The sequence below is a fragment of the Lagenorhynchus albirostris genome, chromosome 10 (genome assembly GCF_949774975.1).
Source record: "Lagenorhynchus albirostris chromosome 10, mLagAlb1.1, whole genome shotgun sequence".
Lineage (NCBI taxonomy): Eukaryota > Metazoa > Chordata > Mammalia > Artiodactyla > Delphinidae > Lagenorhynchus > Lagenorhynchus albirostris.
In genome coordinates, this window is record NC_083104.1 from 67,850,756 (window position 1) to 67,877,346 (window position 26,591).

General features: G+C 44.5%; 1 protein-coding gene across 5 annotated transcripts in view; it reads right to left on the reverse strand.

The window, feature by feature from the left end:
• The window catches only part of BTBD9 (BTB domain containing 9), a 414,901-nt gene that overhangs the window by 39,135 nt on the left and 349,175 nt on the right, over positions 1–26,591 (reverse strand). Inside the window, exon 11 of one of the 5 annotated variants that reach the window (XM_060162771.1) lies at positions 20,387–20,510. The exons of the other annotated variants lie outside the window; for them this stretch is intronic. Within the exon in view, the coding sequence (XP_060018754.1) occupies positions 20,483–20,510 (28 nt within the window). The 3' untranslated portion in view covers positions 20,387–20,482. Of the gene's footprint in view, positions 1–20,386; positions 20,511–26,591 lie in introns of those variants that run through there. 5 annotated transcript variants of the gene reach the window in all.

A 26,591-nucleotide genomic window follows, 5' to 3' on the forward strand; every position in this document is an offset into this window, starting at 1 on the left:
GAGAGAACAAAGGTGATGCTCTAGTCCATAAGAGGTGCGCCCGTAGTGATTCTGATGTGCTATCCCGGGGTCTCCAACCTGAGCACCTCAGCATTGCCTGGAGGGTGTGCTGGCAGACCGCTCGCACCCACCCCCCAAGTTTCTGATTCAGTAGGTCTGGGGTGAGGCCTGAGAATCTTCATTTCTAACACATTCCCAGGTGATGCTTACAGCCTGGGCACCACACTCTGAGACCCACTGCTCTACTCTATAACAAAGAGGATGAGCTTATGTTCCACCAGGTAGGAAGCAGCAAGTCGGAAAAGTCTAGGGAGGTTTTAGAATGAGGGAACCAGGAAGACTTAGGAAGATAAGTTTAGTGGCAGTGAGGATGGGGGATTGAAATGGAGGTGATACTGTGGGCAGGAAGGTCCAAATTCAGCTTTCAAAAGTACTCCCTAGGGCTTCCCTGGTGGCGCAGTGGTTGAGAGTCCGCCTGCCGATGCAGGGGACACGGGTTCGTGCCCCGGTCCGGGAGGATCCCACATGCCGTGGAGCGGCTGGGCCCGTGAGCCATGGCCGCTGAGCCTGCGCGTCCGGAGCCTGTGCTCCGCAACGGGAGAGGCCACAACAGTGAGAGGCCTGCGTACCGCAAAAAAAAAAAAAAAAAAAAGTACTCCCTAGATACCCTGGTTAGGTAGAGAGGTCTGCTGGCCAGGGATCACCTATGGGAGAGGAGCTGGGCTGAAGCAGGAACTCCACCAGACAGGAGCCACAGTGGCAGGGTCTGGGTCTGGGTTCTGCCACTCACTAGCTGTAGGGCCTTGGGTGACTCACTTGCTCTCTGGAGTCTTTGCTGTCACACCTGGAGAACACCTATCCTGCAGGTAGTCAGGAAAGTTAAATGAGGCAGAGGCTGGAAGAACACTCTATAAACTGTCCCTGTAAGTGTCAGATATCCTCTGCTGCCACTAGCTGTGTCCATGACCAATTTCCTGCCTGCTGCAGCAGCCCCCTGACCCTCCCTTACCTGTGGATTCTACCCAGGCCCTGGCCCAATCTTACCCCAGTGAGCGGGAACACAGGAAGTCACTCAGTTGTTAGGTGAGCCCTACTATGGGTCCTGCTCTCGTGTACCTGGGTGCTAGAAGTCGGCTCTCACTTCATTCCTGGTCATTCAAAAACCATGTCATACCCCTGGTTCCAGAAATTATTCTATACTCAAGTCTATGCCTACCCCCTCCAGGGTCAGCAAACTTTTACTGTAAAGAGGCAGATAGTAAATATTGTAGACCACACAGCTCCCTGTCACATACTCTTCTTTATTCTTTACAACCCTTTTAAAATGTAAAAACCGTTCTTAACTTAGCGGCCATATAAAAACAGGCTACGGCCTGAATTTGGCCCCAACTGCTGCTCTATCCAAACCTTTCACTCCCTAAAGTCCTACAGTCGTGCCCTAACCTTTCCAGCCCTCCTAGGGCCACAGTCTGTTTCTGAACCCCAGTTTCCAAGGCTGGGTCCCTGCTGCCACTTGCCTGGGACACTCCCTAAGCTGTGCTATTTGCCTTTGGTCTAGAACAACCCCCTGGACCTGCTGACTTCCCCGAGGATTGCTTATCCTGACTTTCACCCCCTCCTATTACAGAGACCTTCCCAAATATTCTGTTCCATCGAAGTACGTTGGGCCCATGTCCACGTCTGGAAGTTCCTGGTCTAAATTGTCTACCACCAATTGCCTGGGCTCTAACCCTCAGACTGAGTGCGACCACGGACAGAAGCTCACAAAAAGGACAGCCACGCTGAAGCTATGCTTGGGCAACTTCATAAAGGAAACACTCGCTCTGATCCCGACATCATCTTGACTTAACTTTTTCTTTTATAAATTTATTTATTTATTTATCTTTGGCTGCACTGGGTCTTTGTTGCTGCATGCCGTCTTTCTCTAGATGCGGTGAGTGGAGGCTACTCTTCGTTGCGGTGCGCAGGCTTCTCATTGTGGTGGCTTCTCTTGTTGGCGGAGCACAGGCTCTAAGCATGCAGGCTTCAGTAGTTGTGGCACGAGGGCTCAGTGGTTGTGGTTCTCGGGCTCTAGAGAGCAGGCTCAGTAGCTGTGGCACACGGGTTTAGTTGCTCCACGGCATGTGGGACCTTCCCAGACCAGGGCTCGAACCCGTGTCCCCTGCATTGGCAGGTGGATTCCTAACCACTGTGCCACCAGGAAACTCCCTTGACTTAATTTTTTATTCTCAAATCCCAATGATCAATAAACTGTATATTTCTTAGACACAAACTTTTATTTATTTATTTATTTATTCATTTATGGCTCTGTTGGGGTTTTGTTGCTGTGCATGGGCTTTCTCTAGTTGTGGCGAGTGGGGGCTACTCTTCCCTGCGGTGCGCGGGCCCCTCACTGCGGTGGCCTCCCCTGTTGTGGAGCATGGGCTCTAGGCATGCGGGCTTCAGCAGTCATGGCATGTGGGCTTCAGCAGTTGTGGTTTGCAGGCTCTAGAGCACAGGCTCAGTAGTTGTGGCACACTGGCTTAGTTGCTCTGCAGCATGTGGGATCCTCCTGGACCAGGGCTCAAACCCGTGTCCCCCTGCATTGGCAGGCGGAGTCTCAACCACTGCGCCACCAGGGAAGCGCGACACAAACATTTAATGAGTAGGTACATATGACATTTAATTTCTATGTATATGAAATGTAATTTCTAGTTCTATATAGCATTTTATCTAATTGCAGAAAAACAATCCACTTGTTGAGTCTGGCTTTCTAGATAGACCCTCCTCTCTCATAGGGTTTTTTGTGAGTGCCCACCCAGACTGTGACCAACTTTGGCGACACCGACAGCTACTGATGACTAACTAGCTCTTTGTGTAGGTCTAGTAAAAAGCAACACACATCCAAGTGCTGTTCAGTCTGTTCCTTCAGAAGGAAAATGAAGCCATTACTTTACTACTTTCTCTTCCTTAGACTAAATGTTCTCTCCTTACTAAATTAGCCACCTAAGTCCACCTTCTCAAAGTTCATCTTTCTGATTAATTCTCTGACTTGAAATTGTTCCAATTTTGTCAGACCAACTAGGATTCTGTCATGCATCTCACATGCGACCTGACTGTGGAGCAACACAACCACAAAGTTGTGTTATTTACTGAGAATAACACAGGCCAGGTGGTCTTGAGATGGGTGAGCGTTCCTACTGGAAAATTAACTCAGCAGTCACACAAGATGAAGAAGCAGATAATGCTGGCCGTTTATGCCATACGAGCCACCATTATACATTTGGTATACTTTTCCACAAACATGATAACCTAAAATACATACACAAATATAAATAATCCCTAAACTGAGGAAGGCATTCAGCTATCCCTGTCATCTCAGAGACGCTCTCCAAAGAGCTGACAATTAGACCCTCTTTGGCTAATTTATTTTTAATATGCCATATCAATGGTATTTGATACAGTAATATGGTATGTCAGATACATGAGTTATCACGGCTCTCTGTGCTTGAAATACTGAAGTCAACATCTGTGGTCGTGAATTTGCTAAACATCTAGATGAAAGAAAGGCGGTCCGTGTTGAAGGCTGCAGTATCTGGCTCTCTGGGCCAGGTGCACGGACGGGTGGTCTAAGTATCCTAGGGGGTACTTTGCTTGCTCCTAGATAATTTCACACTTGCAGCATTCATGTTCTCTGCGAGGGAGGGTTTAGGGTAAATTGGAGAAAAATCGAAACTGATGGGCAGCTGAGGATGAAACCCCCGAATGTCCCCCACCGGCACCATCCGTGGATGTTAGCGGTTGGTTGGTGAAGGAACCTGTTTACACTGTCATTTACGTGGGAACCTTGCCTCTGGGCAGCTGGGGAGAGACACTTTCGCCAGATGCCCTGTTTTCAGGAGACACCAGTTTTATGTTTGGTGGAAAATGTTAACAGTGAGCCTGCAATGCAACCGCTTATAAAAAAGCAGAAAAGAAAAAAAAAAAAGTGGCCCCACGTTGCTTGGCACTGTGGTTCTGGGAGACTGAGCTTTCCAGCCCCACTGAAGAGCAAGCTGTGTTCAGCGTCAAGCTGAGGAGAAAGATCCTTTGAATGGGAGCATACTCTTGGCTTTCTTTGAATAAGCTACTTTGGCAGTGAGAAAAGCTCCTTACCACCCAGAAGTAGCTTGTACTTGAAATACTGCTAAGAAAGGGGTGGAACACCATCAGCGTTCTCACTGGGACCTGAAGCTACCCTTCTGCACGGTTTGACAATATACACTTGTACTGGCCAACAAGGGACGCTTTACTCAACTCTCATAAAGTTTTACAATGTATGATTCATTTCAGAAATGAGACTTGATAATGCAGAGTTATCACAAGGAGAAGCCTGCCTTTAAAATGTGATTTAATGATGCCTATACTTATTCACTGACATCTTTATAAAACTGTTAGTGTGGAAATATATTTGTCTTTTCGACAAATAATTCTTCCTTTTACAAGTGTCGTGCAATACAAGGGCCGTACGTTAAAGATGCAGTGGGAAGGGTAGCCGTGGTCTAATTATGCCAAGGCAGCCTTGCATGGAGCACTATTGCTGTCTTCTTCAGATTCTGGGGACACCACCAGGCACAGCAAACATCTCCTCCTTCCCTGCAACCCCTACCCACGCGTGAGTCCCCAGCTCAGGGCTGCTACTGTAACCAGAGGGAGAGGAAGGCTCCCCAAGGTCACACAGATGCCATAATGCAGTAAATAAATAAGCTTCTGATTATGATTTAATGCTGCTTTTCTTCCTACCTAAACTTGGTTTATGAGCAGATCTTGATGATTTAACCTTTCAGCCAATTAGAACAGAAGGTTTGATGGACAACAAATGAATAAATAACATTTTAGTGCAGGAGACAGACTCACCCTCCCTTATTAATCAGTCCCTCTGCCTGTGTGCAGGTAACGCGATATTTATCACGCCCTCTCTTACAGTCCCTTGGGGTGTCATTTCATGGCCTACCAGTAAAAACTTCACATTTACAGCAACTGCCCCTCTATTACTGTCGATAACATCTAATTGATATGTCAAACCTCAAAGGAGTGCAGTAAATTGAAACGCTGCCTCCCCAAAGAAAACAAACTGGCAAACAGGTAAATCAGCACCTGCCTTCCTGCAATCACCCAGCCACCCCCAGTCCAAAGCCTCCCACCAAGAGGCCACTGGCACCATCTTTCCTTCCGTCTCAGATATCTAACACCTCAGTGCACAAACGCAGGCCAAGAGCACCATAGAGTCATGCCTACAGAATGTCAGTGAACCCCGAGCTCAGCGCACAGCAAGCCACTGCAATGAAATCATTTTGCCAGTGAAAGCCCAGCACGACAGTGGCACCACAAGTATTAGGCGGGCTGTACTCTGGAAAAGAACAATATTAACGACTAACAACAATAGTGCAGACTTTCTCTGAAGAGTAGGCAGTGCTGTCAGAGATGTGATCTCATTTACCTTCCAAATATCTCCACAGTGCAGGGAGGAGCTGGGATTGTTCAGAAGAAATTGTTCAGAAGAACAATCATTGTTCAGAAGAAATGAAGCCCAGAGAAGGTAAGAGACTGGTCTCAGCAGTTACTATGAATCAAATACATTTGACATTGAACTGTAAGATTTGTCTTAAAAACAGGGCTCGCTGCCACTCAAATATAGCACTTAAAAGTATTAATAAAAACGCTTAAATATCACACTGATGAAGGGAGAAAGGACTAAATTAGCACTGATAATTCATTCAGTTTATTTACTTAACAAAAGAGCTCTGATTTTAATCATGGACAAAATGAGATGTAGTATATAATCCCGTGGGGGCACCATGAACTGAAAAGGCTCTAGCTGAAGAACAGATCACGCTCATCTCTGTCTCTCATAGGAAAAACCACACCTAGCAAATGTAAACAGATAAGTAAAACGTACATTTAAAGCTAGATGTGTTACACATACGTAAGCAGGCCACATGGCCGCATGTGTTCTTTCTGGCATCCCATTCTAGTTTTCCTCCTGCTGCTTTATTCACTTATTCTTTACCTCTTTTTTTGTCTTTTTAAAAAACAGATCTGATGTGGGCAAGCCAAAAGAGATGAGGTTCTAATCCTGAGTTTGGGGGAAGATATGTAGATTATCACAACGATTTTAAAGCACTCTAACAACTGAGCCCACCAAACTACAGTGCTAGGTCATCACCCTTCTAAGAAGGGGAGGTGTGCCTACACGGGAATTCTGAATTTAGATACTCAGTCACCTTTCTTCCCACCCAGGTCCTCGCCAACCACAGGTCTGCCCTCACCCTGTCACCCTACTCCTGCTCACTTTTACCATTTCAGCCAAACATTTTCTTTGTCCCCTTTGCTCCTTTCCTTTTTTTAATCTGTCACACGCAGCCCCAACATCTTTCCCAATTTCTCATCTTGCTCTGGAAATCCCCGTCTTGGTCTTACTTCTCCCTCTGGGAGTTCTTAACGATTCTGAGGTATGGATAACTCAGTAATAAGATTCGAGTCTCAGGGCCGCACAACCTCCTTTTCTACGTTGTCATTCCTCTTCTGGGATTTCATCTGTCTGCCTGGTCCAGCTGGCAGCCCCTGGCCAAGGGTTCCTAATCTTGGATACGGCCACGAGCACACTTCTGGATGAGGGCCATCTCATAATGATGAGGAAAAAAGGACTGTCAAAACCAGTGCCACTGCTTAGGGAAAAAGGAGCCTTGGGGCAAAACCAATGTTAGATGAAACACAAAGCCTTTTAGAGATTACCAGCCAAAGTTCCTAAAACGTATAAACAGCAATGGAGAGACTCTGTATCGGAAGATCTGAACAGGGGTAAGGGAATGCCAATGAACGAAAGGTAAAAACGTAACAGAAAGAGCTTGTCTGAGACAAAGATGTACAGGAGAGAGAATGATCCGTCACTGAGCCAAAGACCATATGTAGCGGGTTCAAATATAAGCTAACTTTTTTCTCCATTTCTGATTTTCATGATTTATATATTTAATCAGAATTATTCAAATACTGTCCACTACACATCTGTAGCTTAACATGGGGCTGGTTTCAGAGTATGTGTCAGGTGGTGCTTACACTGCTTACAAGGCTTGGTCGTTCAGAATGAAATTGTAATTTCAAGGTAATAATGAGATGTGATGCTGCAATTCTAATTAGTCTAATTAGTGTAAATCCATAAATGTGGGTCAGAAAGTCACATTTAGTTTAAGGTAACTAACTTCTGATGGAATTCCTGCTGGTACATTGTGACTGTCTTAATGAGCTCCCTTATGAGATGGGCACATACCACCACCGGAAAGCACACGCTTCCTCTGCGTGTGCCCCCAGGGCAGCCTCTGCATTTGTCCCTACACGCTTGGTCAGAAGTCCATTTACTCACTTCTCTGCATCTGGAGCCCTAAAGTCACCCATCCCTCCTCCCACGGACAAATGGAACAAGAACAAATCAGCTAAGGTAGCTGCCATCTCTTGCCCAGTGGTGTGCCCTAGCATCTCTAAGATCCATTTGAATTAAGTCACCGGCAGTCACATTCAGAGGTAACAGGAAGAGGCAGAATACTCAGGGTACATTAGGAAGCTAGCCTAGCAGAACCTGAAGGTGAAGGCCAAGGACGTCCCCATTTGGTAAGATCTATGAAAACAGAGACATTCTCTGGCCCTAAAGCTGCTGATGTCCTCCCGGGGAACCATTCTTTCAGTAACTCAAAAAACATTGTATGTGCCAGGCATCATATGCATGCTAGGAATGTAGGTAGGAACAAAGCAGACCCCTACTGTTATGGAACTTAAAGCCTACTGGGAAAGACATACATAAATAAGTAAATTACAAATAACATAAAATTATAACTTGTGACACATATTAGGAAGGAAAAGAAATTGGTGCTATGAGAGAATAGCAGAGGAGGCCAACTCTAGCTTGGCTGGCAATGGTCATTTAACCAGCCAGGCAAAGAGCAGAGAGATTAGAGACTACCTATGAGAACGCAAAGAAGCCTCAGGGGCAACCGTGGCTTCAAGGAGCTTATGATCTAGTTGAAGAGATCTAACATGCGGGATCTTAGCTCCCTGACCAGGATCAAACCTGCACCCCCTGCAGTGGAAGCGCAGAGTCTTAACCACTGGACTGCCAGGGAAGTCCCTAATGACATCTTCTCTTTGTTTAGAGTTTTACCACTTAAAGATCACCTCCAGTACACCAATTGACCTGAGGCAGATGACGCATAGATAACAAGAGAAGACTAACAAGATACAAGCACAGCTCAATCAGCGAGCACAGTCCATTGGCTGGGACAGAATACAAGGCTAAAGATAAGAGGTGGATTAGCTTCTCCACTTCCCAGGAGTTCCAAATCCTAAGGCACAACAGCCTGTCTTGCCCCAAGGTACAGAGCTATTCCTGTGCCTGCCTGCTCCCTTATAAAAGCACCTGCTCTGGGCTTCCCTGGTGGCGCAGTGGTTGAGAGTCCACCTGCCGATGCAGGGGACACGGGTTCGTGCCCCGGTCCGGGAAGATCCCACATGCCGCGGAGCGGCTGGGCCCGTGAGCCATGGCCGCTGAGCCTGCACGTCCGGAGCCTGTGCTCCGCAACGAGAGAGGCCACAACAGTGAGAGGCCCACGTACCCCCCCCCCCCAAAAAAAAACAGTTTAAAAAAGCACCTGCTCTAACCTGCGCTCTCTGCTCCGTCCAAAGGAATGTTAGGCTTGTTCAGGTTACGAGAAAGAGGTCACCTCAGGTTTCAGAGAGGGGATGAGAGGGCAAGACCCTCTCTCTTGCGGATGCTGATCCCTACCTAGGCAGTTGGACTGCACAATTCAAAGAATGGTGATCTGTGCATAAGGAACTGCCTGTGGCCGCCCTTCTCAAGACGGACCAACAGGCAGGCCCTTGGATGCTTTCACACCAACTGAGCAGAGCACCACAGAGATAAGTGAGTGGGGGGCCTTTCTTCTGCTGCAACCCTGCAAAAGGGAAGTCAGCAAACGGGGGCTTATGGCACACAGCACACCCTAACCCTAACCCTAATCCACCACAAGGCGGTGGATGTGCGTAACAGATCCGTGAGTGGGGATGAGACGTGATCAAGATGAGTCTGGCCGGGCAGCTCCAACTGGCCCCAGAAAAACACACACAACAAAAAAGGGTGAGAAGAGGAAGGTTAAGAATCTAGGGGATATGCCATGACTCTTGACTTTGGAAAAACAACTATTAAAAACTCTCAAACCTGAGATGTGGGTCGAAGAACACTTAAAATCTCACGGTGCTTGCTCAGGTGTGAGGGCACATGGGTACGCGTGCAAGCACACGCAGTCCCAGAATTACCCCCCCAACCCCTGGACGTAAGGGGCTTCTACAGCCATTTGTGGTACCACGGGGATCCAATTAACCACAGTCTCTCACAAACAAAACACTAGTTAGACATGAAAAACTGCTGTGGCCCATCAAAGGCGAGCCTACAGCTGACAGAGCAGCCCTGAATGAAACAAAGACCTGAAGACGGCAGGGTTGTCTTGCAAGCAATCGACTCTCTAACCACAATTTGACCCAGGATTTTACAGCTGAAACAAGCAAAGGTTGGGCAGTGTGAGTGTTACCACTTAACAGGTGTGTCCTGGAGTGGCCTTCTCATTCAGCATGTGCCTCAGGCTTCCCTAGTGCAAAGTCACTTCCCAGGGAGACCAAATGCTGTACCCAAGGAGACGCAGAACATCGTCTAGCGAGGCGGTCAGATATTTCCTTTCTTCAAGTTTTCAGAGTTCTGATTGCTCTCCAAAGGAGACCAGTTCTGGGGTTTGTGCTTTGAAGTCCTGGCTGAAGTCATTAGTGTTGCCACTTAATGTTGTTTTAAGAGCACATATTTATTATGTGGTTCACAGTCATATTCTTCTACCTCCTGGCTTCAAATTCCTCAGATGTTTAATCCAAAGGTCTTGAAAGCCTAACCAATGAGCCTTTCAAAAATAGCTAAAGAATAAAGAGCTGCACAATGAAGCCTGGCTGAATGCTCAGAAGCCCCGCCACTTCCCCCACCCCTGCTTCGGTGACTGTCCTTGTCCCCTCTGCTCTGATGGGCAGGAGGTAAGGAACTTAATCCAACAGCAGAAAGTGGCCAGAACAGCACGGCTGGCTGGCCCCAGGGGCAGGCTGAGTTAGCTGCTTGAGGAACAGGTTTGAGAGCTTCAGAAGAGGCCACAAACACATCTGCAGAAGGTCACAGCTCCGTGTCTACGAAAAACGAGTGCTCCCTTTCCCTCGTGCTTGCAGTTCCTCCTGCTGACGGAGCTGGGGGTGAGAGTGTAAGGGAACAGGTGGCGTGGGCCTGGCAGTCTGTCCATGCTGAGAACCCAGGCTCCTCGAGTCTGATGACTGGACAGACTTGAGAACAGTGGGTTCTGTTGCAATTGGCACTTCTGGAATGATGTGTGGTACTTTCCTCAGAAGAAGTCCCTCTGCCTCACCCTCTGGCCCTCGGCTGTCCAGCCTGCTGAATGGTTGCCCAACTCTGCTCCACTGTCTGCCTCTGGGCACCAGGGCACAGAGTTATGAAGAGTTTTTCCTGGCCACCCCACTTCAGCTTCTCACCTGGAAGACTTCATGTCCCCACTGCAATGGCTCTAGCTCAGACTCCCATGGCCTCTCATCTCTAACTGCTGCTCCCTGGCTTTCCTGTCTCTGGTCTCTCTTACTCCCAATTCAGTCTACTTATTGTTACAAGAACAATCTACCTGAATAAAGCACACTTTTATGACTCCTCTCTTCTGCCCAAAGAGTAAGGTTAAACTCTCTGACATGGAATCCAGGGATTTCCACAGTCTGGTTCCAGTTTGTCTCTCCAATCTTCTCTCCAGCTTGTTTCCTGTTGGCACACTAGACTTCAGGGGCAGCCTGGAGCACACTTCTGGACAAGCCTTCTTCATCCTCTAACCGAGAAAGGGCAGTCCCTGGACCTTCCATCTACTCTCCAATCATGCCAAACCGTGCTTATCACCTAAATGTGCCAAGCTACTTCACACCTCATGCCTTTGTACACGTTCTTCCTTTTGCCTGAAAGGCCTCCAAATGCCCTTCCCCACCCTAGCTGGTACCCCGCCCAGCACCCACTCATCTGTCAGTGTTCGGCATAAGTGGTACTTCCACCCAGAGACTGTTCTCAACCCTTCTCAGGTAGAATGGTCACTCTCCCCACTGTGTCCCACACTTCTATGGTGGCATCAGGAATACTTTATTGCACTTACTTGTTTATATATCCCTCTCTCTGGACCATATCTGAACTCCATAAGTTCAGGGACTTTTTTTTTTTTTTGATAGTAACTGTCTCAGAGTAGATGCTCACTAAATGTGTGTTCAAAGTGTGAATAAAAAATTTGAGTGCCAACCTCTGGGGTTAATAGAATTAGGGTCTCTTTTCCACAAAATAGCTCTGCACACATTTAAAGATAATTATCATGACCTCACAACTCCCTCAGTCTTGTCTTACTTGGTCTTGTTTTATCCCTAGTTCCTTCAGTTGATCCCCCCTCCCCATGAAACAGCTTCACCTTCCTGAACTCTCATCACCTGGTCCCCGTCAGTGTACCTCTTTAAGCACGAACACATCTGTCCTGACCAGCAGAGAGCACAACAGGAAGGTCGCATGGGCACATGGACACTACACAGTCAGCGCACACTAAGACTGCTGAAGGTCTGCAGCAGCCTCATCCTAACCATTACCTCGTACTGAGTTTGTGGCCAATTAAAACCGCAGCTCTTTTTCACATGAACTTCTCTCAAGCTTGACTGCCCCCATACTGTACTTACACAATTGATTTTCTGAACCTAAGTGAAGGGCATCACATTTATCCCCATTAAGTCCCATCCTGTTGGTTTGGTCCCACATTAGAGGTTGGAGAGATCATTTTGAATCTCATGTCTGTCATCTATCACAGTAGTCATCCCTCCTAGCTTTGTCTCATCTAGAAATTCAGGAAGCGCGCCTTCTGTCTTTTTTCAGGGCACTGATAAAAACAGCCAAATGTTGAAATGTCCAGGACCAAGGACAGAGCCAGAAGGTGCATATCGAGATCTCTTTCTCTCCTCTCCCCGGTCCCCATCCTGGTCTCCAGTCCATCAGCAATATGTTTTCCACAGACAACCACTTCTCACCATCTCCAGTGTCACCATCCTAGTCCAAGACCCTGTATTCTCTTTATCAGGGTTATAGCATCAGCCTCCTTACTGGTCTCCCGGCTCTGTATTTATCTCCTTACAATTCATTCTCCACACAGCAACCAGAGTGACCTTTAAAAAGCAGAGGGGCTTCCCTGGTGGCACAGTGGTTAAGAATCCACCTGCCAATGCAGGGGATGCGGATTCGAGCCCTGGTCCAGGAAGATCCCACATGCCGCGGAGCAACTAAGCCAGTGTGCCACAACTGCTGAGCATGCGCTCTGGAGCCCACAAACCACAACTGCTGAAGCCTGTATGCCTAGAGCCCGTGCTCCGCAACAACAGAAGCCACCACAGCGAGAGGCCCGCGCACTGCAGCGAAGAGTAGCCCCCACTTGCCGCAACTGGAGAAAGCCGACGCGCAGTAACAAAGACCCAACGCAGCCATAAATAAATAAATAAACATTTTAAAAAATAAAAAGCAGAAATCAGATCATACCACTCCCTTGCTTAAAACCCTCCAATAGCTCCCATTGCTCTTAGAATCAAATTCATCCTCCTTACCAAGACCTAAAGGTCATATACAATCTAGATGCACAGGCCTCCCCATCTCCTCTTGTGCTGCTCTCTGACTCCTTCTCCAAGCTTCAGCTGCCCTAGCCATCGTTCTGTTCTGCATACACACCAAATTCATTCCTTCTTCATGGCCTTAACTCCTCCTTAAATTCTCTTCCCCCCAGCTTTTGTGAGGTTGGCTTCTGTATCACTTATCTCAAATGTCACTTTTTCAGAAAGGCTGTTCTGACCTCCAGTAGCTGTTTCTTGCCTACCACAGTCTTGTCACTATCTACATACTACCTTGTATCATTTGCTTCATAGCATTTATCAGTAGTGAAACTTATTTTTCTGTTACTGCCTGTTTCCCCCTACTAGGATGTAAACTTGATGAAAGTAGGGATGCTGTCTGCCTTGTTCAGTGCTTAACACTTAGTAGGCACTCCATTTGTTTATTTCTTGGATGAATGAAAAATAGTGAGATTCACAGAATCAGGATAAGTCAAATATATTTGCTATGACTTCACTTGCATTAATAAAAATGGTCCTTGGTTCCATTCTTTCACCATTATTATCATCAACTTTGTAATTAATATTTTATGATGTCATCAAATAATCAAACTGAATTACTAACATTGAGTTAGGTCAGACAACAATTGGTAGTAAAGATGCATTATGTAAGATAACACAGACACGCTACTCAAAAACTATGTACTATGAGAGACGTCTCTGATGTTGGTACAGAATTAACATCTCGTATGTAGCTTGTGGTTACAGGATTAGATTGTTTTCATCATCAAAAGAGCCATTTATGAGGGCTCCGGCTCAGTCAGGTCAAATGTCTCTAACTCCTTTATTTATATATACTTATATATATTCCAATATAACATTAGGGGCAGGGATCATTCTGACTTCAAAATCTGAATTTTATTGACTTAGAATCCCATTACAATGCCAGTGTGAGACTTGATTTACAGTAGGAACTCCTACTGTTGACCCAGTGGCCAACACACTGAAGCTGGCTATAAAAGGGACTGGATGACCCGTCAAGAGCCACTGACGCCTGCACTAGCTCCCAGTGGCTTCTGTGGCCCAGTCACACGTCAGGAAGGTAGGATCATCCTTTTTTACTGTGACAGCAATGCCCTCTGGTCTGTGCTTTGCCCTCTTCACACCCAAAAACCCCAGAATGAACTCTCTGGATTTGCATGTAAATTTAAAATGTGTTAAAGCAGTAATTCCTGGTCTAGCCACAGATCTATGGGGAGAGAGCCTTGAGAGACAGGGAAGAGGTGAGGCAGGTCAGGGAACCAGGAGAGAAGGGAAAAGAGAATCGATACCCCACACCGCTCTCCTTCCTTCTCAGAAGAATCTCAAGGAAAAGGCAAAGGAGATGTCATGGACAGGAAAGTTCTGTTTCCCTGCCGCAGTTTTCGTCCAGCTTCCTTCCACAGCTAAGAACCCTACCAATAGCAGTGTGGTCCTTCCATAAGCTGAAAGCTGCAGGGGTCTGCCAGAGTTATCAAATCTGGACAAAGAAAGTACTTCCTACTGCCCAGAGCTGTCCCTGCTGCCCGACATGGAGAGTCCTCCTTGTAGGGCAGTTTTAGCTGTGGTCAGGAAATGTGCCCCAGACTCTTTTTTTCTTTGGGGAAAAAACAAAAACAAAACACAACTTTACTGTGACATAATTCACACACCAGAAAATTCACCCTTTTAAAGCGTACAATTCAATGGTTTTTAGTCTAGTCACAGAATTGTGCAACCATCACCACAATCAATTTTAGGACATTTTCATCATCCCGAAAAGAAACCCCTTAACCTTTAACAGTCATCCCTTATTCCCCCAACACCCGCAGCCCCTGGAAACCAATAATCTACTTTCTGTTTCTAGGGATTTGCCAATTCTGGACATTGCATATACATGGATCATACAAATATGGTCTTTTGTGACTGGCTTCCTTCTTGTAACAAAATTTTTCAAAGTTCACCCATGTTGTAGCATGGATCAGTACTTCATTCCTTTTTATTGCTAAATAATATTCCATGGATATACCACATTTTGCTTACCTATTCATCAGTTCATCGACATTTGCATCGTTTCCAATTTGGGGCTATTATGACTAATGCTGTTATGAATACTCATGTACAAGTTTTCAAGTGGACATATGTTTTCATTTCTCTTGGGTAGATACCTGGGAGTGGAGTTTCTGGGTCCCATAATTTCTTTTTTTTTTTTTTTTTCCATAATTTCCTTTTAATGATTATGTTGTCCATGAGTTTCTTTTTTTTTAATAAGTTTTAAAAAATGTTTTATTAATTTTATTTTATTTTTATTTATTTTGGCTGCATTGGGTCTTTGTTGCTGCACGTGGGCTTTCTCTAGTTGTGGCGAGCGGGGGCTACTCTTCATTGCGGGTGTGTGGGCTTTTCATTGTGGTGGCTTCTCTTGTTGCGGAGCACGGGCTCTAGGTATGCAGGCTTCAGTAACTGTGGCATGTGGGCTCAGTAGTTGTGGCTTGCAGGCTCTAGAGTGCAGGCTCAGTAGTTGTGGCACACGGGCTTAGTTGCTCCACAGCATGTGGGATCTTCCTGGACCAGGGCTCGAACCTGTGTCGCCTGCATTGGCAGGTGGATTCTTAACCACTGCACCGCCAGGGAAGCCCTGTCCATGAGTTTCTTGAGTTCCAGTTGTGATTTTTAAGTTCTAGATTAGGAAACAGATGATCGGGATCATTCATGCACATTAACATGTACTGAGCTTCGACCAAGTGGCAGGAGTGTAGTAGTGAACAGACCAGATTCAGGTTCTCCCTCATCACTTAAGAAGAGGTGTGCAATTAAAATGGTTTCTTTTGAATCCTTTAAGTGGTTTTACCATCTAACCAGGCCTAAAATCCTCCCCTCCCTTGTCAAGTCTGTGAGTCTAGTTTCAGGATCGATCAAGGAAGAGCAGAAGGGCTTTCCCACATTTAGCCTGAGTTGGGGATTCTAGCTCTTCCAAGTTTAGTCTGGAGAGGTCAGGATAAGATCCAAAGAGGGGGTGCCACTGAGCTGGACATAAAGAATGACCTAGAATTCAGAGAAGGGGCAGGGGGTGGGGAGGGACAATAAAGACCAGCATTCCAGGTAGTGGCAGTGGCATATGGAAATGTCACAAAGATGAGAAAGCACAGACCATGTCCAGAGAACAAGTAGTAGCCCACAGCAGTGAAAGCAGAGTGGGTATACAGAAGCAATGAAAGGAGGTGGATATAAAGTTTGGGGTCAGACTGCAAGATCCTGCATGTCAGGCTGAGGCATCTGGATTGTGGGAAAGTGGGTGTATGAAAGCTCTGTTTCACAGTGGTAACTCTAGAGGTAGACTGGAAGACAGACTGGAGGTGGAGGGAGGAGACTGAGGAGAGACCACCTGAGAGCCAGTGAGAGGACAGAAGCAGACGGAATCGACTTAGACAATGGAGAGCATGGAGTTGAGTATGACTAGATGTTTCTAGGTGGCGGAATAGATGGATGTGAATATAGAAAAAGGCATTAGATTGTGTGGGTCATTGTGTGAAGCTGGCCATGGAGGATTCCCCATCCCCTCTCCCCGGAAGTACAGAGCCCCACAGGCTGCCCTGTCCCTTGGTGATGGAGACACTCTTCATGGGCAAGAGTAAAGTGGAAAGCACCAGTGCTAGCTCTCCTGACTCGTTTCTACCAGAGCGCCTCAATCCTAGAGGAAACCAAAGAGATATTTTCCTTCACCATCTCTGAGAGACACAGAGACACATTAGTGGGGCTGGCAGAGTCTCTCCTTCCTAACATCAGTCATCCATGCATCTGGCAGGCATACCCCCTACCTCTCCCACCCCACCCTTTTTTTCCCTGAATGATGAAGTTCTTTTATTTAACAATATATTTTTTAATTGAATAAATATGACATGTAACATTGTATAAGTTTAAGGTATACAGCATGCATTTATATATTATAATATATAAATGCATTGATGCATTTATATATTATAATATGATTGCCTTTATGGCAATATTTATATTACATAACTATAGTATAATATTATTGTCTATATTCATTACACTGTGCATTGGATCTCTATGGCTTATTTACTACTCATTACAAGTTTATACCCTTAAACACCATTAATCTTATCTCCCCCACCATCCCCATCCCCTGGTAACCACCATTTTACTATCTGTTTTTTTTTGTTTGTTTTGTTTTTTACAGGTTTGACTTTTTTAGATTCCATGTCTTCTGAGTGAATCACACAGTACTTGTCTTTCTCTGTCTGACTTATCTCACTTAGCATAATGTGTTCAGCATCCATCCACTTTGTCACAACTGGCAGAATATCCTCCTTTCTCATGACTGAATAATATTCCATTATGTACACGTACATCTTTTTTATCCACCAACTGACTAAGTTCTTAAGCCAGAGAACCTAACCTCTCTTACTGTTTCTGTGAAATCTGACTTTCTTATTTGTTTGTTAAGAGGCTGCTGAGAGTCTTGCCTCCCAAGAGCTTCCTGGGGAGGCCTATGATGTAAGAAATCCAACTTTCCAGGACGCAGAGAAGAGTTCAGTGAATTCTCAACCTGAGCCTGGAAACAGGACAATGAGTAGGAATGTAGCACTGACTCTGTGCCTCAGTGCAGTGCGTGCTCACATTATTTGTTGAAAAAAGGCCCTTTTATAATCTCCAATGATTAGAGATACATAAATAGCTTCAGCTAGATGTATTCAAAAAATTCTGGGAGCCAGCAGCAGCAGTTCAAAACGAGACACAGGGCTTCCCTGGTGGCGCAGTGGTTGAGAGTCCGCCTGCCGATGCAAGGGACACGGGTTCGTGTCCCAGTCCGGTAAGATCCCACATGTCGCGGAGCGGCTGGGTCCGTGAGCCATGGCTGCTGAGCCTGCGCGTCCAGAGCCTGTGCTCCGCAACGGGAGAGGCCACAACAGTGAGAGGCCTGCATACGGCAAAAAAACAAAAAAACAAAAAACAAGAGGCAACTGCAGTCTTGCCTGCCTGGGCTAAGAATGCTAGAAGGGTCAAGCAGCAAGGGACCATGAATAGAACAGGCCTCTTGCCCAATCTGAATCCTCCCAGCAGGAAAGGAGGGTGGAAACTAGAGGAGAACAGCCTCCAAACGTTTTCATCATATTCCCCAAGAAACCAGAGATAAATAAAGATTCAACAGAAACGAGATAAAAGATACAATAAAGATGTAGTGTAGCATAAAGCTCTTTGCAGAAGGGTCCTGTCATTGGACTTTCGAGCTACAGTTCATTTAATGAGGCCTTTTTTTTTAATTAATTTTTGAATTTTATTTATTTTTTTATACAGCAGGTTCTTATTAGTTATCCATTTTATACATATTAGTGTATACATGTCAATCCCAGTCTCCCAATTCATCACACCACCACACCCCCGCGGCTTTCCCCCCTTGGTGTCCATACGTTTGTTCTTTACATCTGTGGCTGTATTTCTGCCCTGCAAACCGGTTCACCTGTACCATTTTTCTAGGTTCCACATATATGCATTAACATACGATATTTGTTTTTCTCTTTCTGACTTCCTTCAACAGTCTCTAGATACATTCACGTCTCTACAAATGACCCAATTTTGTTCCTTTTTATGGCTGAGTAATCCTCCATTGTATATATGTACCACATCTTCTTTATCCATTTGTCTGTCGATGGGCATGTAGGTTGCTTCCATGACCTGGCTATTGTAAATAGTGCTGCAATGAACATTGGGGTACGTGTGTCTTATTGAATTATGGTTTTCTCTGGGTATATGTCCAGTAGTGGGATTGCTGGGTCATATGGTAATTCTATTTTTAGTTTTTTTAAGGAACCTCCATACCATTCTCCATAGTGGCTGTATCAATCTACATTCCCACCCACAGTGCAAGAGAGTCCCCATTTCTCCACACCCTCTCCAGCATTTGTTGCTTGTAGATTTTCTGATGATGCCCATTCTAACTGGTGTGACGTGATACTTCATTGTAGTTTTGATTTGCATTTCTCTAATAATTAGTGATGTTGTGCAGCTTTTCATGTGCTTCTTGGCCATCTGTATGTCTTCTTTGGAGAAATGGCTATTTAGGTCTTCTGCCCATTTTTTGACTGGGTTGTTTTTTTAATATTGAGCTGCATGAGCTGTTTATATATTTTGGAGATTAAGCCTTTGTCCATTGATTCGTTTGCAAATATTTTCTCCCATTCTGAGGGCTGCCTTCTCATCTTGTTTGTAGTTTCCTTTGCTTGGCAAAAGCTTTTAAGTTTCGTTAGGTCCCATTTGTTTATTTTTGTTTTTATTTACATTACTCTAGGAGGTGGATCAAAAAAGATCTTGCTGTGATTTATGTCAGAGTATTCTTCCTATGTTTTCCTCTAAGAGTTTTATAGTGTCCAGTCTTACATTTAGGTCTCTAATCCATTTTGAGTTTATTTTTGTGTATGGTGTTTGGGAGTGTTCTAATTTCATTCTTTTGCATGTAGCTGTCCCGTTTTCCTAGCACCACTTATTGAAGAGACTGTCTTTTCTCCATTGTAAATCCTAGCCTCCTTTGTCATAGATTAGTTAACCATAGGTGCATGGGTTTATCTCTGGACTTTCTATCCTGTTCCATTGATCTGTGCCAGTACCATATTGTCTTGATTACTGTAGCTTTGTAGTATAGTCTGAAGTCAGGGAGTCTGATTCTTCCAGCTCGGTTTTTTTCCCTCAAGACTGCTTTGGCTATTTGGGGTCTTTTGTGTCTCCATACAAATTTTAAGATTTTTTGTTCTAGTTCTATAAAAAAAAGCCATTGGTAATTTGATAGGGATTGTATTGAATCTGTAGATTGCTTTGGGTAGTATAGTCTTTTTCACAATATTGATTCTTCCAATCCAAGAACATGGTATATCTCTCCATCTGTTTGTATCATCTTTAATTTCTTTCATCAGTGTCTTATAGTTTTCTGCATATAGGTCTTTTGTCTCCCTAGGTAGGTTTATTCTTAGGTATTTTATTCTTTTTCTTGCAATAGTAAATGGGAGTGTTTCCTTAATTTCTCTTTCAGATTTTTCATCATTAGTATATAGGAATGCAAGAGATTTCTGTGCATTAATTTTGTATCCTGCAACTTTACCAAATTCATTGATTAGCTCTAGAAGTTTTCTGGTAGCATCTTTAGGATTCTCTATGTATAGTATCATGTCATCTGCAAATAGTGACAGCTTTACTTCTTCTTTTCCAATTTGTATTCCTTTTATTTCTTTTTCTTCTCTGATTGCTGTGGCTAGGACTTTCAAAACTATGTTGAATAATAATGGTGAGAGTGGACATCCTTGTCTTGTTCCTGATCTTAGAGGAAATGCTTTTAGTTTTTCACCATTGAGAATGATGTTTGCTGTGGGTTTGTCATATATGGCCTTTATTATGTTGAGGCAGGTTCCCTCTATGCCCACTTTCTGGCGAGTTTTTGTCATAAATAGGTGTTGAATTTTGTCAAAAGCTTTTTCTGCATCTATTGAGATGATCATATGGTTTTTCTTCTTCAGTTTGCTAATATGGTGTATCACATTGATTGATTTGTGTATATTGAAGAATCCTTGCATCCCTGGGATAAATCCCACTTGATCATGGTGTATGATACTTTTAATGTGCTATTGGATTCTGTTTGCTAGTATTTTATTGAGGATTTTTGCATCTATATTCATCAGTGATATTGGTCTGTAATTTTCTTTTTTTGTAGTATCTTTATCTGGTTTTGGTATCAGGGTGATGGTGGCTAATGAGGTCTTTTTAAATGAGTCTCTCTGGAGCATGGATTAGAATCACATAAAGAGGTCAGGCTTCCTCCTAAAGCTCAGGCTGAGCCCCGCCCATTCTAGCTAGCCCTTCCCAGGGGATGCTCTGCTCACCCGGGGAAACCAGCCTCTTCCTGAATCCACCCACTGAGGAGCTGGGCCAACTGGGTTTTTAAATCAAATTTTAGGCAGGATTGTCACACTTCCTTAGATGTGAGACCTCTTTTCTCCAGACCTGCAGGAGGGCTCAAGTTTTTGACTTTCAGGACAGAGAGCAAGAATTTGGTTTGGATTAGTCTAAATCTCTTTTTCCATTCTACCATAGTGATAACCTTTATCTAATTCACTGTAAGTCTGAACAATCTGTTACAATTCCATTAAAAAATAATAAATTGCCCCCAAAATATAACTACTCATTCATCCGAAAGTTCATTCATTCATTTGTATATGGATCATTTCTACGCTCCTACCACATGCCACGCTCTCTGCTGTTTTGGTGATTCAAAGACATAGTCCCTGACTCTTCAGGGGTCAGACAAACCTATAAATGTATCAGAAATCGTCTTTGCAGCACATATTGAATTTCTATGCCCACAGCATCCAGATTCTCCACATCAGCAGTGGGGTATTCTGGGAAGACCCCAAACCTCCCTTAACCCCATCCTGTTGCATCCAGCACAGCGCTAGGCAGAGAGCAAGGGCTGGATAAGAGCACACTACAGACTGTTTCAACAGGCCTCACTTTGCCTGCCCCAGCCTTTCAAATCTTACCTTTGGCAGGTAGAGTTAAACACAAAGCAACAGCCTTGCTACTAAATGACAGAAAAAGCACAATCTGAGGGTCGATGACCTTTGTATTCATTTAGACAACTCAACCTTTCTCAACCAGAGCAGTCATCCACCTTCTGCTGTGAACCTGAATTTGGTTGCCACATTTGCATGCATAATGTACTGAAAAGCCTTCTTTATAATGTTTACTTCTATGTTTCTTCCAAATGAAATCACTGAAGGGCAAATCTGATTTTCAAATCAGTTTTAAAACATCTGCCTTCTAAAAACGTAAGAGTAAGGATAAGACTTTTAGATTACAGGCAAGGGCTGATTATTTTAACTGATACCACTGTATCCATGCTAAAAATACAATTATTAGGACATTTTTAATGCACACCCAACATTTAATGGATGTTAACAGTTCATTAGGAAAAGGCTTCCAGGCAGATATGTTCTCAGTGATTTTTGGAGTAAAAGGTGAACTTCCTGACCCTTCTTTCAACACCAACTCATCCGACCTGTGCTTCAGCACCTTTATTTGTTGTTCCACATTGACTATATTTCTTTCAAATATAATTTAACTATACATGTTACAGTCTCCATCTCCAGGAAGCTCAAAAGTATTTAATACATTTAGTTTGTTGTTATTATCATTTTTCCACTTTCCAATAAGACTATGTGAGACTGTAAGCTTTTTTCTAGATATGGAGGTTGTTATGGCCGTCTAGGCCCAGGTATATGACAGTAAATCCTGGAGTCCAGACCTAAGGAGATGCAGAGAAGCAGCTACAGGGGTTGATTCTATCTCATATGTAAGAGTTAAAAGCTCACACACATATGTTTTGTATGTTTAGCACACATGTATGTTGGTATCTCTATATCTGTCCAAACAATACACTATCCAGTAGAACTTTAGAACAACGGTACATAAATATTAGAAGGAACTTGAGAAAAGTATGATGGATTTTATGTTTTACATAACTGTTTCACGTTTTCATTGATAATATAACAATAAACTGTACTATTTTAATAAAAACAGCCCTGGGAGTCCAGCACGGAGCCTCGTTTTAGGAGTGGTGTTTTACAGCTGTAGAGACAGAGGCACAGGGAGAGTGAAGGGCTTACTGAAGGATGCTCAGCCAGTCAGTGACAGAACCGAGGCTGAGAGCCAGGCTTCCTGGTTTCTAGTCCAGGGATTTAAATTTTGCTTGTTTTACTTCACTCACGTGCAGTTAATGTTGCCATACTACACACTTTTCTTTCTGATGGCAAGATCCTGGTAAATATTTCAAGAACATGATCACGAATATAAAGGCTGAGCTTGAAACCATTTTACATTTACAACAAACAATTCCAACATAGGCTTTCACTTCCATGCCTGTGTTATTTCCTCCACCAGGGTCAACTTTCCTTGGGGGTGGGGCAGTCACCTGGGGCAGCCACACTGCAAGCGTCAGCCCACTCCTACGGGCTCTTGAACTTTGTGGTCAGGTGGACTTTTGTCTGGCATAGCACCAACCTCATAGTAGGAACAGTTGACCGTTGAACAATGTGGCTGTGAACTGCAAGGGTCCACTTATACGTGGGTATTTTTCAATAATAAATACCATAGCATGACACGGTCCGGGGTTCGTTGAATACACGGATGTGTAGGAACTATGGGTAAGAGGGCTGACTGTAAGTTATTTATGGATCAACCCCCATGTTGTTCAAGGGTCAACTGCACTTCATAAAATGGGTTGAATGATAAAGGTCTGCACAAGCTTCCGGCAGGTAGATACTGTATTCTCCTGTCAGTACAGAAGGAGTCTTGAAAGAAGGCAGGCGGGCCTGGAGGATCAGAGAGAGGGCTGAAATGAAGCCACAGGGGTGGCCGCATTTCCCCACCCCTGATCTCTTAGAACGAACCTTCAGGATTTCTGTGCAAATGCAAATGCAGCTCCAAAGAGAGAACTGCTTCTGCAAATCTGAGCCTGGGGAGGAGGGCTCGGGTTCCCCTGCAAAGAACTTCGTTTGGCTCCCAGGAACACTGGCTGAAGTGTAACAACTGAGGTCACTACGCTTCAAGGTTTAAGATGAAGAGGTCAGTGACAAAGATGAGCTTGGCGTGCTCATCTTAGCGGCAAATGGCCCCAGACCTATGGTGCGCCCCAGATGGGCAAGGTCATGGGAGATCAAGTAGAAATCAGGTAAGGAAAAAAACACGATAACAAAGATGTTTGTAAACCCATGCTTCCTAATTTTTCAAAATGCCTGCTTTATCCAAAGGTTTTCATATGTGAGTATCCATTTGACACTTAGACCTTCCCTTTTTTGTGTGCCTCGGATCTCTCTGGCAGTCTGGCGAAGCTTATGAACCCCTTCTCAGAATGGTTTCAAATGCATAAAACAAACCACACAAGGAAACCAATGATACTGATATGCAGTGCTGCCCACAGAGCCCTTGGGCAAAATGACACTGAAAGATCCCTGCCCTGAGGGAAAAGGGCAGGCAGGCCTCAGCACTTGGCATAAGGGTGCTACATGGGGCCCGAGACTCTGGATCTCTTTATAAGCCAGAATTCTCATTTCTCAAGAAGACGTAAGTTAGACATTCTTAAAGGAAAGGCGTGCCTCACTTAAGAAATAATAACTATGACAACGGCTTTCACATTGCTTCCCTACACCTTTTTCCCCATTCGCTCTCCATTATGTGATTTTCCTCCTCAGCTCCCTTTCCAAACAGCACAGAGACCAGGAATTGGCAACAGTGGTACAAATTTTAGGTTCTCTCTTTGAAAATACAATCCTGAGTTTTCCATAGCTTCCCCCCCCACCCCGTTACTTTACTTTTCACTGTACTAAAATTAACAAATCATGTGATGTATACATTACTAAAGAAGAACACTGGTCTGTGACATCATTTCAAACAACTTGGGAAGCTATGACCAAACCTGAAAGCCAAATACCCAACATCCTAACAGAAGCTAAACAATAACATTCAAATCAAATTGGGTATCAAATTAGGGCAAACCACTCCTGCTTTGAAGTAAAGACCCTCATTCTGGGGGCTTCCCTGGTGGCGCAGTGGTTGAGAGTCCGCCTGCCGATGTAGGGAACATGGGTTCGTGCCCCGGTCTGGGAAGATCCCACATGCCCCGCGGCTGGGGCCGTGAGCCATGGCCGCTGAGGCTGCGCGTCCGGAGCCTGTGCTCCGCAACGGGAGAGGCCACAACAGTGAGAGGCCCGCGTACCGCAAAAAAAAAAAAAAAAAAAAAAGACCCTCATTCTGATCATGACTGACTGCCAACACACAATGTTCAATCTGCACCGGGGTGGGTCTCCATGTAAAATTCCTAAGTAGGAGGATCACAAGACTATAAATTCTAATTTAGTTACACCGATCTAAGTAAACCCCAAAGACAACCTGCTGGGCTAGATATCAAATCCCAGGAAACAACTGGAAAATGTGGGCACCAGTGATACCACAACTCCAGAGATTTCAGTAGAGAATGGTTTGTTCTATTGGTGTTTCATTAAGAGTTTGCTTCCACCTGAGTCAGAGCATTTATGTGCAGAGTTGATTCAGTTCCACATGCAGGGTAGCCTTTCAGTGGAAGGCCCTGAGGGAGGAAAAACACAAAACAATAGCTCCCCAGACTCCAGAGCCATTGAGATGGTGTATCTGGATTCAGATCTGAGAAGCAAAGGGCTATGAGAGTATAGATGTACCAAATGGGGGAGAAGCACTTTTTCTGAGCACCGCTGGAAATGCTGGCGTCTGTAAGAAGCCAGGTCCCTGCCCAAGCACACGTCTCCCACAACTCGCCGATCACCATCCTAACTCTGTAAAAGTGTGACTTGCTTGTTTTTCAGTTCTAAAAAACTTTCTTCATAAACTGCACACTAATTCTTCTGTGATTTGAATGAATTTTTAAGCAGACATGGGAAACAAAGAATTATTCAACCTCAGTTTGCTTTTTAGGTGACACTTGGAAAGAGTCAGCTGATAGGAGTGTCTTTTTTGATACGTATGTTGTTTCTGAACTAGACTACAGGAAAGTTGTCTATCTTCTCTTTTCTTTATAACCCCACACAGAGCTCTGCACACAGAGAGGATCAGTCATTCTGATGAACAAATCCAACTTTTTGTGCCAAAAAGGCACAATCATTTTTTAAGTGAGGTCAGCTCAAGCAAATTCTGCATCTTATTTGCCACTGTTCACTGATATCCTAGTTTTAGCAAGTCAGACACACCGAAGTCCCAGGCAAGAAATCTGCAGGAAGGCCAGCTCTGTGACAGATAAAACGTTGTGCCCAGTGATCATGGAAGTACGAAGGCTCCCATCAACATGATTCATAAGACTTCCCTGATATCACAAAACCAACAGCTGCTGGTCTTGCTCAAGCCATCTGATAGGGCTAAGTGGTTACCAAGAGGCCTACAGAAAAAATGAATGAATAGATAATGCCAGCTGTATCTCAGAAAGGGAGAAGACAGTCTGATGAAAAAGCAGTCTTAATTTATTACACAAAAACACTGAATTTTACGGTGTTCTGAGCATCAAGGGAAAGTCAAGGGATGATTTTAAATGGAGGTAAGAAGGTTTACAATGTAAAGCTTGTCCATTTCTTTTCTGAAAGTATTTCCCAATGATTAAAAGAAAGAAATCAGAGCAAGAACTCCAACCAATCTGGACAGTGTGTGACTCGGGGGAGAAGAGGACACAGCATAACGGCCTTCCTTCCTCTCTCCAGGAAGGGCACCAAAGTTATCTAGGGCGAGTTCACCTTATACTTAAGATATAATCTCTTACAGGAAATTTAAAACAATACCTTGAGACATGGCAGTTTTATCATCCAAGCTACTGGGCTAAGCTTCAAGCTACTAATCCCTTGAGGAAGAGCACAGCCAGGAGACAGCTAAAACAAGCTTAAGAATGTATATAGTCATTTTATTATAAATGGCTACTTCAGAACCCTTTTATTTGACTTTGACTTTTTAAAGGCAAGATTAGCTATTACACATTTTGGACACACTTGGAAAATAACTTGTCAATCTAGCTTGTGAAAAAAGATGCCTCTGGAAATTCATCATATGGTGAGGGGGAAAAAAACCACTCACATTTTGGCTATCACTAAAAGCCAAGCAGAAAACTCCTGTTATCAAGGATAAGTGGAAAATTACTACTTATTATATGGTATTACACAGTTTACAGAAACTGCAAGTGCTCATTACGAACTGAACATCACTCTTATCATCAGAGAGGGCAGCCAGAGCACCGGCACAGGCATGCAACAAAACATGCTCAATTTGCTCAGCCTCCCTATGACTGAGGT